General features: G+C 39.9%; 2 protein-coding genes across 2 annotated transcripts; both read left to right on the top strand.

Annotated features, from left to right (window-relative positions):
• Positions 1 to 219: 219 nt before the first annotated feature.
• Positions 220 to 1,164, top strand: LOC101535545 (olfactory receptor 6N1-like). Its single transcript, XM_004589261.2, has one exon. It carries the CDS (start codon positions 220 to 222, stop codon positions 1,162 to 1,164), a length of 945 nt encoding a protein of 314 aa, XP_004589318.2.
• A 7,225-nt stretch (positions 1,165 to 8,389) lies between these two features.
• LOC101535296 (olfactory receptor 6N2-like) lies at positions 8,390 to 9,334 on the top strand. Its single transcript, XM_004589260.2, has one exon. The coding sequence runs from the start codon at positions 8,390 to 8,392 to the stop codon at positions 9,332 to 9,334; it is 945 nt and encodes a 314-aa protein (XP_004589317.2).
• The last annotated feature ends 3,536 nt before the right edge of the window (positions 9,335 to 12,870 follow it).

The following is a 12,870-nucleotide window of genomic DNA, read 5'->3' as shown; positions in this document are numbered from 1 at the left end:
CTGGGTTTTCCCCCTAATAACCATAAACTTTACCATATGGGGTCAATTATTTCTGCTTTGGGACCTCTGGTTCCTCTTTCTCAAAATAAGGAACATTGACTAGTTAATGCCCAGGTTTCTTTCACATGTTCTCAATTAATGCCCCTGGCAATAGAAATGTTTTCCAAACTGAGGAAGAAGCTTAGAGTAGTTAAGCTTTATCGCTTCTTCCTAGGCGTCATGGATCACATCAATCACACCTGGACCAAGAGTTTCATCCTTGCTGGTTTTACTCTCTCTGGGACCCTACAACCTCTGGCTTTCTTGGGAACCCTGGGCATCTATCTGCTCACCTTTGCAGGAAACGTGTTCATCATTGTCCTGGTCAAAGCAGATTCTGGACTGTCCACACCCATGTACTTCTTTATCAGCGTCCTCTCTTTCCTGGAACTCTGGTATGTCAGTACCACTGTGCCCACACTGCTACACACTCTGCTGCATGGGTGCTCACCTATCTCTTCAGCTGCATGCTTTATCCAGCTGTATGTCTTCCATTCCCTGGGCATGACTGAGTGCTATCTGTTGGGTGTCATGGCACTGGATCGCTATCTTGCCATTTGCCGCCCACTGCACTACCACGTGCTGATGAGCAGACGGGTGCAGGTCTGGCTGGCTTTGGCCAGTTGGGTGGCTGGCTTCTCAGCTGCACTTGTGCCAGCCATTCTCACAGCCACGTTGCCTTTCTGCTTGAAAGTGGTTTCCCATTACTTTTGTGATCTGGGGCCTCTAATGCAGTTGGCATGTGTGGACACAAGCTGGCATGCTCGAATCCATGGGGCAGTGATTGGTGTAGCCACTGGTTGCAACTTTGTGCTGATTTTGGGTCTCTATGGGGGCATTTTGAAAGCGGTACTGATGCTGCCCTCAGCTGCTAGTCGTGCCAAAGCCTTCTCTACCTGTTCATCACATATGACTGTAGTGGCGCTATTCTATGGTTCTGCTTTTACGGTATATGTGGGTTCACCTGGGAATCGAGCTGAAGGAACTGATAAACTTATTGCCTTAGTATATACACTTCTTACTCCTTTCCTAAATCCCATTATCTATTCTCTTCGTAACAAAGAGGTAAAAGAGGCTGTGAGGAGGGTTATTAACCGAATCAGTACTGTTTTGAGGGAAGCCTGATGGTGTCTACTTCTCATAACCCAGCTTCTTGCTAGCTGGGGATAATCTGATTGGTTTGCCAACAATCATAAAAGTAAATGCTGTCCAGAAAAGTAAATGCTACTAGGTGTAGATATTTGATCTAGTGGTTAAAGCATCTGACTCCCAGCTCAGACTATCTGGGTTCAATTTCTGGGTATTCCTTCTGATTTTAACTCTGTTAGCACAGACATGAGAAGGAGTGGTGATGGCTTAGAGGATGGGTACCCCACAACTCACATGGGGAACCTGGCTTGAGCTTCTGCTTAGAGGCATTTGCAATGTGAATCCATATATGGGCTCTCTCTCTCTGTATGTGTGCATGTGTCTTCTCTGTCAGCTTTCTCAAACAGATTAGCAAACAATACGAAGAAGCAAGTCCCATTAAATAAACAATAAAACCATTAGTCAATCATGCTACAAACACCCATTGCCGGACTGATCAGAAATAGAACACAGAGAAAAGGGAGTTTTGGTCTGATCCCAGTGCAAATGGGGTAGAGTGATCACGAAGAAGGAAAAAGCTGTTACCAAGAAGTGTTTTACCTGAACTGATCAGTTAAAGAGTATAATACAGAAAGAAAGAAGAAAAACTAAGGCAGGAAGTGACAGCACTGGTCAACAAAATACGATTCCTACAGAAAAGTTATTAGGGTAAATAATAACCCTGTGAAGTGGAGACTAAAACTGCATCTTGATGAAAGTTTCAGAAAGTATTGAGCCTTGGGCAGAAAGCTTATCAGTTTGGTGGGATACATTGCTCATGATTTATCTTGTCACCAAAAGCACAGTAGTATAGGAAAGAACTGTACAGGCAGTGGCTGGAAGCTAGAAATGATAATTTACTGTCTCATTGGGACAGGAGTAGGGTATTGGAGACTCAGAGTGTTGTCTGAGTTGTTTCCCAACTTTACAGAAAACACTTGAAGTACAATCATTAGAATAAAGTCGAAAGCTGGGCCCGGCTGCGTGGCCTAGCGGCTAAAGTCCTCACCTTCAACGCCCCAGGATCCCATATGGGCGCTGGTTCTAATCCAGGCAGCTCCACTTTCCATCCAGCTCCCTGCTTGTGGCCTGGGAAAGCAGTCGAGGATGGCTCAAGGCTTTAGGACCCTACACCGGTGTGGGAGACCCAGAAAGAAGTTCCTGGTTCCTGGCATTGGATTGGCGCAGCACCAGCTGCTGCGGTCACTTGGGGAGTGAATCACCAAATGGAAGCTCTTCCTCTCTATCTCTCCTCCTCTCTGTATATCCTCCTCTCCAACAAAAATAAATAAATCTTTTTTTTAAAAAAAGAATAAAGTTGAAAGCTTAATGAGCCTTCTTCAAAGAGTATGCATAAGAAATTGACTTAGAAAGTAGGGACACAAAAGTAAATTCCTATGATACCTTGTATCACATTTCTCCCACATGTTCCCCACTTATTCCTCAGCAGAGCAAAGTTTGAAAGCTTTTTTTTTTTTTTAATACCAAGCTCAGTCTAATAATTCAACAATTGGTGAATTTGTCATAATATCTGTTAAAGAATAATCACAAAATTCTATGTTCAGTGTACATAAGGAATTGAAATATAGAGATAGGGATCTGAAGCTCTAGTCATGCCTTATGTCATCACTCTTTCTCCATACTTTTTCAGTAAGTTCATCTGCTGAACATTGTTTGAAAGTTAACGAGTGAATTCTATGTCAAATAATTGTTCAATTTAGAACCAAGTCCTTGCTAAATAATGTTACGTAACTAGGTAAGAAAGATAGGGCCATAATCTTGGCAGAGACAAGACACTGTCTGGGTCTTGCATATCCTCCATTTTTCTCTTTGTCATATAAAAAAAATCAAATATGTTTGTCTCTGGTCTATGGTATGAACAGTTTACTAGCTGTTTTAAAAATATTTCTTGGGTTCCTGGGGTAATAGTGTAACGGCTAAAGTCCTCGTCTTGAAAAGCACTGGGATCCCATATGGGTGCCTGGAAACAGTCAAGGATAGCCCAAAGCCTTGGGACCCTGTAACCACGTGGGAGACTCTGAAGAAGCTCCTGGCTTCAGATCGACTCAGTCCGGCCATTGTGGTCACTTGGGGAGTGAATCAGCAGATGGAGGAAGATCTTTGTCTCTCCTCCTCCCTGTATATCTGACTTTCTAATAAATAACTCTTTAAAGAATAGTTCTTTACTTACTGCTAAAATCATCCCTCTGTAGAGGGAAGAATCACACTGATATTTATCCAGTAAAAGAAATATTAGTGGAATTGCAGCAAAGAAGCTCAGATTCAGCAGATTAAATTCTAGGTCCATGGCAACCATCTGGGTGACTGTGGCGGCAGCACTGTGTCAGCTTAACTTTTAGTTTTTAAAAAGAGTGGCTGGCAGTGGATGGTGGCTTACACTTCTTTAAGCCTAGGAGCTTTGATTCTCTGTCTGCAACACTTACTAAAAATAGGTAGGGTCTGAGTAGGGCTCAAATATGTAAAATCTTAATATCCAGAACAGAATGAGAAAGGTACTGACTCCAATTCAAGTATTTCTATTTATTTTCCATAGAAACAGTGGGAAAAATCAGAACAAACAAGCAAAGAAAATAGCTGTGTCTGACCTTAGCTTTTGTTTTGTTAAAAAAAAATCTAACAAAGTATTCTAAGGATAAAAAGAAATAGCATATATCAAGTGTTCAATAAATATAATTTCCTACCATCTCAGAGTCTACGATGGGTGAAGACTGAACTTTGAATTTATTTTGCCTAGGGTCACATACTGATGCTATCATTCACTTTCTATGTGACTTCAGAGAATGCATTTAATTCCCCATGTCTCACTTGTCTGTAAAATTGGGTAATAGTAGGAGCTAGATAACTATAAAAACATTAATCATTACTGCAGAGTTTAATCACACACATTTTTATGTTGAGGGATTTATTTTCTTGTGAATTCTTTATACATATATGCTGTGTTTTTATTATGTCTGTAGGATCAGTAGAATTAGTAACACTACACAGGAAGCATCTCATTTTGACCTAAAGTTTGCAATACAATCAGATTATCTTCAGGGCATAACTTGAGCCCTACTGCTTGCCTTCAAGAAGTCTATATGGATTCTCCACCCTGCTTGGGGTTCACTTTTTTTTTTTTTAAATTTGGACCTCATTTCCTTTGGATTATGTTTCTCTCTGTCTTTCTTTCTCTGTGTTTTAGTTTTTTAAGGTATAACAGAAGTTTCTTTGTTTCTTGGAAGCTGCTTATCCTTGCAATAGTTTGGGTAATATTGACTAAAAGCTAGGTGGATCTATACTATGCATTGAGCCTCGAGGACTTAGAATCCTAATATGGAACATAGCTTGCATTTAAAACCTTAAGGCATCACATAGCTCACCACTGACTTCTAGTACAGTGTTCCACATTCATTTGATTTTGAGCAAATGAATTAATCAGTGAGTCAGTAAATGTGGAAAAGAATAAATGCCCCTCCAACATCTTCACTGAAGTACTCTCTTTTGTAGATTCATTTTGAAATAATTTTCCTGATATTTCAAAAGCTGTTTTCTAATTTCTGTGAATTATTCAAATTGCTTAATCCTGCTTTTCTTCACTTGTGTTTTTCACATAGATAATCATAGAAGTCATCTTTCTCCCCAGACTTACAGAGGCATTAGAACATGTTCCCCTTCTCTCCTGTTGCATTCCTGATACAGAATGTGTATGAAATAAACAGTCCGTCCTAGAGATGATGACACGTAAGAGAAGAAAGACTCTGCTGATTAAATAAGGATTGTGCTTGGATACCTCAGTTGCTTAGTCAAATTTTTCTCTCCTCTGATTCTAGATAATATCTATGATTCCTGTGCTCAGGTATTTCTATCAGCCTGCTGAAGACAGGTACCCAGACATCTTATTCTACCCAATGAATCCAAGGCATTCAGATGTGCAATTGGAGGCCACACACAATCACGTCTCTCTTTGATTCTGTTTCACATAAGCGTGATATAGAGGTGCCAATACGAAGTTGGTAAATGGAGCAACAAAAGTTGAATGAGAATACAGAACATTTATCCATCTGAAGAGTTTTGAGAAAAGCCAGTTTATACAAACATGTGAATCAGAGACAAAAACAAACGGTGTTTTGGTGGTTGAGGCTGTGGGAGGTGCAGCAGTTTTGGCGAAAAATTGCAACTGTCCATTCTGGAGAATAGTCAGAGCCTTTACAAATGAGATGTAGCCCAAAGGTAGGTTAACATTGAGTATCCCAGGGGTCCAGCACAGTGGCCTAGCAGCTAAAGTTCTTGCCTTGAACATGGTGGGATCCCATATGGGTGTCAGCTCTAATCCCGGCAGCTCCACTTCCCATCCAGCTCCCTGCTGGATGGCAGTCGAGGACGGCCCAAAGCCTTGGGACCCTGCATCTTACATTGGAGACCTGGAGGAAGTTCCTGGCTCAGCACTGGCTGTTGCGGTCATTTGGGGAGGGGATCATCCGACAGAAGATCTTCCTCTCTGTCTCTCCTCCTCTCTGTATATCTGACTTTGCAATAAATAATAAATAAATCTAAAGAAAAAGCATTGAGTATCCCAGTACTCAAGAGATTCCTCCTGTCCTGAAGTCACACTGGAGCTCTCAAGATAGATACCTTCCTCTCATTTATCTCTAAAATCTCCAGTTCCCTCAGGAAGCTTTTCTGCTTTGAACTCAGTACTTGCTATGTTTCTTTCTTTTTGATATTATCTACTTGTTAATAATTTATGGCTTTTCCCTTTATTGTCATTTAGCAAGTGCTTTTTGTCCCCACATTCTGTTTCTGAAAAATAAAATATTTGGATTTTTGAGTGATTCGAATACCTTACTTCCATTGGATAATATTCTATTATTTATATATTTAATTCTTATTCTATTATTTATCCTGTGCTGGTACCTGCTCGTAGGTATGACTCAGTTAATATCAGGATTTTTGATAAAAATATTGAGCATATGAATACCAATGAAAGTCACCCTGAAAAATACACTGTATCATAATAATGATCTGGGTTATAACAGTCTTGCCAATTCATAACACACAGCCTGATGCTCTACTTCTAACCAGCTTGAAGCTTACAGCCTTGGAAAGCAGCAGAGGATGGTTTAAGTCCTTAGGGCCCTCACCCACATGGGAGACCTGGAAGAAGCTCTTAGATCCTGGTTTCAGATCAACTTGATTCCAACTATTGTGATCATTTAGGGAGGGAACCAGCATATGCAATGTATCTCTGACTCTATTTTTGTCTGTAAATGTGTCATTAAAATAAAAAAAAAGTAAATGTAGTCTTCGCAGATTTGGAGAATCAGCACAGCATTTTAGCTGTTTGATAAGTAATAATTGCCAGAATGAGTAAATGATAATGAACATGGTGAAGGTCAGGGTGATGTTGACAGTAATGGAGGCAGAAAGTGAAGCACATGTGGGTTAGGGATTCACATGACAGTGATGTTCCTACCAATGGATAGCAAATCACGTGGAGTACCCAAGCTGTAATTCTCCAAGTATGCAACTTGAGTTCTTACTCCTCATGAAAGCTGATGAGCCTTTCAAGGCAACTAGATATCCAGATGAAGACATGGGCTAGAGAATGGAATTCAATGTTCTGCAGAATTGAAGAGTGGAGAAAAATCATTTGGGAAATTGGCATGTTCTGTTTCATCTCCCTGTGTCCGAATTCATGTCCCAGTGGAACTTTTGCTAAAAATCAGTTACACTGAGAAACTCCAGAGAACACAAAATCAGTAATCCATGGCAGTAAGCATTTCTGGGAACTTGAAATTTTAAGGGAGGGAATGGCTTGGGGGGAAAAGATGCTCAGGAACATGCTACAAGTTCTAATATCATCCTTACAGGCAGGTCACGGGCAGGGGTGGTGCAGAAGCTATGAGAGTAGTTGAAGACAAGCAGGACAGGAAAACTCTGGGCACATTGATGACATTGACTATCCCCAAACACACTGCAAAAACGTCTTTCAATAACTTTGAGAAGTATAAATTATCAGGGTCATAGGGGCTTTATAATGCATCTATTTATAGATATTCACATTTTTCAAAGTTTTACTTAGTAAATGAGAGAGAGAGAGAGAGAGAGAGAGAGAGAGAGAGAGAATTTCCATCTGCTGGTTCACTCCTCACAGCAGTTCAAATACCAGGGCTAGATCGGGATGAAACCAGGAGCCAGGAGCTTATTCTGTGTATCACATATGGGTAGCAGGAGCCATATCCTACTCATTTCCTAGACATATTAGACAGGAATTGGTTTGGAAGTTAAGTAGCCAAGACACACACACACACAATATCCACATGGGATCCCATGTGGTGGCTTAACCCATTCCACAACAAAGTCAGCCCCTAGAGTTCTTTATTTTAAACATAAACTTAGGGTAAAGACAGGAGTAATGATTGGTCCAATATTCTTTTTTCAAGTTTTGCAAAACAAGCTTAGAAAGCCAAGTCCCAAAGAGAATATCCTTTGTGTTAATAATATTTCCCAGCTAGACCTATGTCACAGGAGTCTTGCCTCAACAATTTTTTTGCCATCCATCCCCTTTGAGAATTTCTGATGCATGTTTTCCATGGGGATCATCCATTAAAATTTATCCTGTCTGCTCATGCATGCTACATTTGACTCTATAGTTGTGAGATTTTACAAATAATCACGTTTCTGTCTTTTCCCTTCTCTTGCTTCTTCAATTCTTAATGAAAACACTGATGAGTTATAGCCAGGGTCTATGAAGGAGCCTTTGCAGTCATGGTTTAGAAACTGTGCATGGTTTAGATTGATACTGATGATGCTTGGACAGAGAATATATTATGAGTGGATGTTTAGGGTATCCTGCACAGCCTCCTCAAGGACTGAGAAGGGATGGGCATGGAAATGTTCCCTTCTCCCTAGTTCTTTGGTGTTGATGTGGGGAAAATTTCTGGGAATCAAGACTCCAGGGCCAGAGCTTATACAACTGAAAAAAGCATTGATATGTGAATTGGGAAATCTGAAATTCATTCACTCAAGTTCCATCAGCAATAAATATTGAGCAGCTCACTTCTTCCTTCTATTTTCACTTACTTTTTGAAAGTGAAGGGAGCTGCTTTAATCATCCTTGTGTGTAGGCTCATACACTCTACACTTTTGTCTCAAGAAATTTCCAAAGAGGGAGAAACTTGGAGAAGTTTATCTTCTGTTGTATTCCTTCTTCCTAGGCGCCATGGATCACATCAATCACACCTGGACCAAGAGTTTCATCCTTGCTGGTTTTACTCTCTCTGGGACCCTACAACCTCTGGCTTTCTTGGGAACCCTGGGCATCTATCTGCTCACCTTTGCAGGAAACGTGTTCATCATTGTCCTGGTCAAAGCAGATTCTGGACTGTCCACACCCATGTACTTCTTTATCAGCGTCCTCTCTTTCCTGGAACTCTGGTATGTCAGTACCACTGTGCCCACACTGCTACACACTCTGCTGCATGGGTGCTCACCTATCTCTTCAGCTGCATGCTTTATCCAGCTATATGTCTTCCATTCCCTGGGCATGACTGAGTGCTATCTGTTGGGTGTCATGGCACTGGATCGCTATCTTGCCATTTGCCGCCCACTGCACTACCACGCGCTGATGAGCAGACGGGTGCAGGTCTGGCTGGCTTTGGCCAGTTGGGTGGCTGGCTTCTCAGCTGCACTTGTGCCAGCCATTCTCACAGCCACGTTGCCTTTCTGCTTGAAAGTGGTTTCCCACTACTTTTGTGATCTGGGGCCTCTAATGCAGTTGGCATGTGTGGACACAAGCTGGCACGCTCAAGTGTATATAGCTGTGATAGGTATGATTAACATATGTGACCTTGTTCTCATTTTAGGACTTTATGGGGGCATCCTCAAAGCTGTGCTGAAACTGCCCTCAGCTGCTAGTCGTGCTAAGGCCTTTTCTACATGTTCTTCTCACATAACCGTAGTTGTTCTGTTCTTTGGCTCTGCTTTCATAGTCTATGTGGGGCCACCTGGAATTCAAGCTCAGGGCACAGACAAGGTTATTGCCTTAGTGTATACTTTTCTTACCCCTTTTCTCAACCCCATTATATACACCCTTCGTAACAAAGATGTTAAGGACGCTGCCCGAAGGATTGCTCAGAGAATTAATACTGCTTTGAAGAAACTCTGAGGATTTGTAGCATCATTCTGCATTCATTTGGTTATCACAGAATTCATAGAATTGATCAGTTGCATCATCCTATCAACAATCTAATCAATAAAGATTTGTGAAGTAGAAAATCAAAGCAACAGGAATCTTGGATCAAGAAGGACTGATAAATGTGAAGTTAGGAGAAATGTAGTCTTTGTTCCGATGCAGAAGGAAGGACATTTGTGAAAAACTACCAAAAAAGGGGGGTATGAAGAAATTTGTATAGAGCTAAGAATTAGGAAAATATTCCTTTGTGTTGAGAGAATTTATCAGATCCTGTCTATGAGGCATCAGTCAAGACATTTTTTCCTGAGAAATGTCTGGAAGATAGCTGTGAAATTAACCAAAAATATCATATCCATTATGATAAATGCTCATATGTACTTGTGAGCTGTAAGGTGAGGAATCAGATTGTGAAACTGAACATTCAGGGGCAAATAAGCATTTGTGAAGCTGAAATTGAAAATGTTCTGTCTAAACAGGAAAAGCAGAATATTGAAAATTAGCGGCTAACTCTACTGATGATCTAAAGTGAATTACAGAAATGCACACTGTATTTTGAATTTGAAATTTTACTCAACCAGGAAACATCATTAGCATAGTTCCTTCTGGACAAAACTAGTGTTGGGCACCAGGAGATTTAAAAAGTAGGCACAATTTCTGTTTTCAAAGACCTTACACTTTTGTTTTGAGAAATTAATCCTGTCTCTTTTCTTTTCTCTTTTCTACTTCTCCTCTGTCCCTCTCACCACTGACATCAGGACTAGTGGCAATACACTGACAAACACCAATAGCCAGCCTTTTTGTGCTTTGCTGTATGTGCATCCATGGTGGTGATAGGTCATGAAAAATCGTGGGGAAGAGCAGCGTGACTGACCTGGAATAGAATGTAAATTGCATAACATGTTTTTCAAAAGTGGAGTCTTACTCTTCTAGAAACCTATTTGGCACTCCTTTGAGAGGTCTCTTCAGGCAAGGGATGGAACTATGGTACCCTCCCAGGAGATTTCTGTGTCAGAATAAGAAGGACACAACTCTACTGAAAACATCTGAAGAAAATTAAATTGTGTAATTAGAAGCTCTGGGAACAATTATGTGCCTTTTTAAAAAAAGTAGTAGGACAAAAGAGATTTTGGTTTTCTATTTTTGGAAAATTACATCAAAGTGTCTTTCAATGAAAGGGTGTATTAGTGTTTAGTTGGTTTTGAGAGGAAATGTGTGTATAGAAGTAATTGTGTTTGATATGGCGTGTTTTGGCGTTGGGATCCTTGTAAACTCAGCAATCCTGACTAAGAGGACATCATGTTCTTTAACCTCCATGTAGTCAATGGAGATCGATTGTTCAATCTGAGATCTTAGAATGGGAGTATCGCCTCAGATAACTTTTCACTGACCAACCAGTTTAGACCTCACTATATCCTCTGACATTTAATATGCTCTACTTAAAGCGAAAACCCATGACATTATTACAAGGACAAGACCAATCTTTAAGAAGAAAAACCAGTTGTAAAAACAAAAAACCTTTAATTCTTTTACTTTCCATGTCAAAACAGTTTTTCTTTTGTGATGAACAGTGGATAAGTTGAAGGCTCAGGATAAATCAAGCATGCGGTGTTTGAAGACTTACCTTGAGTCAATGCTGATTGCAGCAGAAGATCACTGAACTTGAGTTTCAGATAGTGCTTAAACAGGTATCTGTTCAAAGTCTCTCTTCACTGATCATCCTAAAGTCAAAAAGTGGGAAGCAAAACTCAACTATATTACTGGACAATTTAGAAAAATTCTGAGACTAGGATAGCACAAAGGTTTGCCAGCCCATTTCATGATACCATTATCTCATTTGGGCTCTAAATTTCCATTATTTGCCATGTTTGTTCAGGGCAGACTGAGTACCATTCAGCAGAAGTGGGTGAAATGTGGAATCAGCAAGCCAAATAGACTCTCTCTGGATCCCATCGTTCCCACAGAGTAATCCTGAATGAGTGGAAGTCATGGTCTGCCATAGAATTTTGAAAGGCTTTGCTTATTAGTCTGTTTACCCTTGACCTCTTGCAATTTCAACATACTCTTTTTCCCTGGAAGTAACTCTGAACTCTGCAGCTAACAGGGCCATGCTATGCCATCTGCTCGTGTAGTAATCTATGGTTCCACAGACATTTTTTACAGGTGAATATAAAAGAATATGCCTCATTAACTCTCCTAGAGTGGAGAAATGGATAAATGTCTTTCCAAAATCAATTGGGAGAATCGAAACTCAGTTTAAAAGCCAAGAACGAATTGATTATGCTGTATTGTTGTGGTAAAGAACATCACTGTAGAAATAAAAAAGCAAACAGAAACATACTTGGAAAGAATGAAAATGAAACATAATATATAAAAAACTTGTGGGGTACAGCAAAAGCAGTGATAAAAGGGAAGTTTATAATGCCAAATGTTTACCTTAGAAAACTAAATGTCTCAGATAAATGATCTAATGAGAGATCAAGAGCAAACCAAACCCCAAATTGACAGGAGGTAAGAAATAATAAAAATGAAAGCAGTGATAGATAAATTTGAACTAAAAAACAACACAAGAGATTAAAAAAATATTTTTGAGAAGCAGACAAGCCGTTAGATTATTAAAGACAAAAAGAAAACTGAAATAAATAGAATTAGGATGAAAAAGGAGGCAATGCAACCCAAACCATTGAATTAAAAAGAATCGTAACAAACATGTTTGGAAAACTATATGCTAAAATTGCTGGAAAACTTTGAAGAAATGGGAAAATTTCTGGAAACAGCTATGAAATAATACACAATGAGTTCAGTTTGAAAACTGACAGAGACCATTTCTTTTTTTTTTAGGCCTTTTTTTTATTATTAATTTCATTGCATTATGTGACACATTTTTTTATGCACTGGGATCCCCCCCGCCCCTCCCCAAAACCTCCCCCCACCACGGTGGATTGCTCCACCTTGTTGCATTTCCATAGTTCAAATTCAGTTGAGATTCTTTCGTTGGAGGTTTTGACCAAGCATAAAGTCCAGCATCTTATTGTCCTGGTAAGTTCAATGGTTTCTTGGTGAGACCATTTCTGGTCTGAAGGTAGAGGCAGCAGAGTATCATCCCAATCAAGTAAAAAACCCAACATAATATTTACAACCATTTACAACATCATGGCATTAATTGACATGGTATTGATTAACCAATATGTTATTAGGGAAATGCAGGTTCTCAACCACAACCTGTGACTTCCTCATAGACATTTCAATTTTGGTTTATATTCAACCATGTTCTATATACCTTAAAATGGCTATAGATTGCTATTCAGCTGTCTCTTGTCTATTTCAATGTTAGTATTTAGCATTTTATAGCATTGAAGCATGATCCTGCTAAACCTGGTTGTTTTTTTGGGTAGTCTAACTCTATAACTTTAACAGGACCAATGTCAACAGTTTAGGTGAACGTTTTTTGGGAGGGGTGTGCAGAGAAATCCTCAACACCCCAGAGAGGAGTAACTGATCTTTGTGTCCCA

Source organism: Ochotona princeps, chromosome 2, assembly GCF_030435755.1.
Source record: "Ochotona princeps isolate mOchPri1 chromosome 2, mOchPri1.hap1, whole genome shotgun sequence".
Classification (NCBI taxonomy): Eukaryota; Metazoa; Chordata; class Mammalia; order Lagomorpha; family Ochotonidae; genus Ochotona; species Ochotona princeps.
Note: the sequence above shows the minus strand (reverse complement) of the source record. Positions and strands in the feature narration are given on the sequence as shown.

Coding starts and splice junctions, on each gene's coding strand:
- LOC101535545 (XM_004589261.2), top strand. CDS start 220: ATGGATCACATCAATCACACCTGGACCAAGAGTTTCATCCTTGCTGGT.
- LOC101535296 (XM_004589260.2), top strand. CDS start 8,390: ATGGATCACATCAATCACACCTGGACCAAGAGTTTCATCCTTGCTGGT.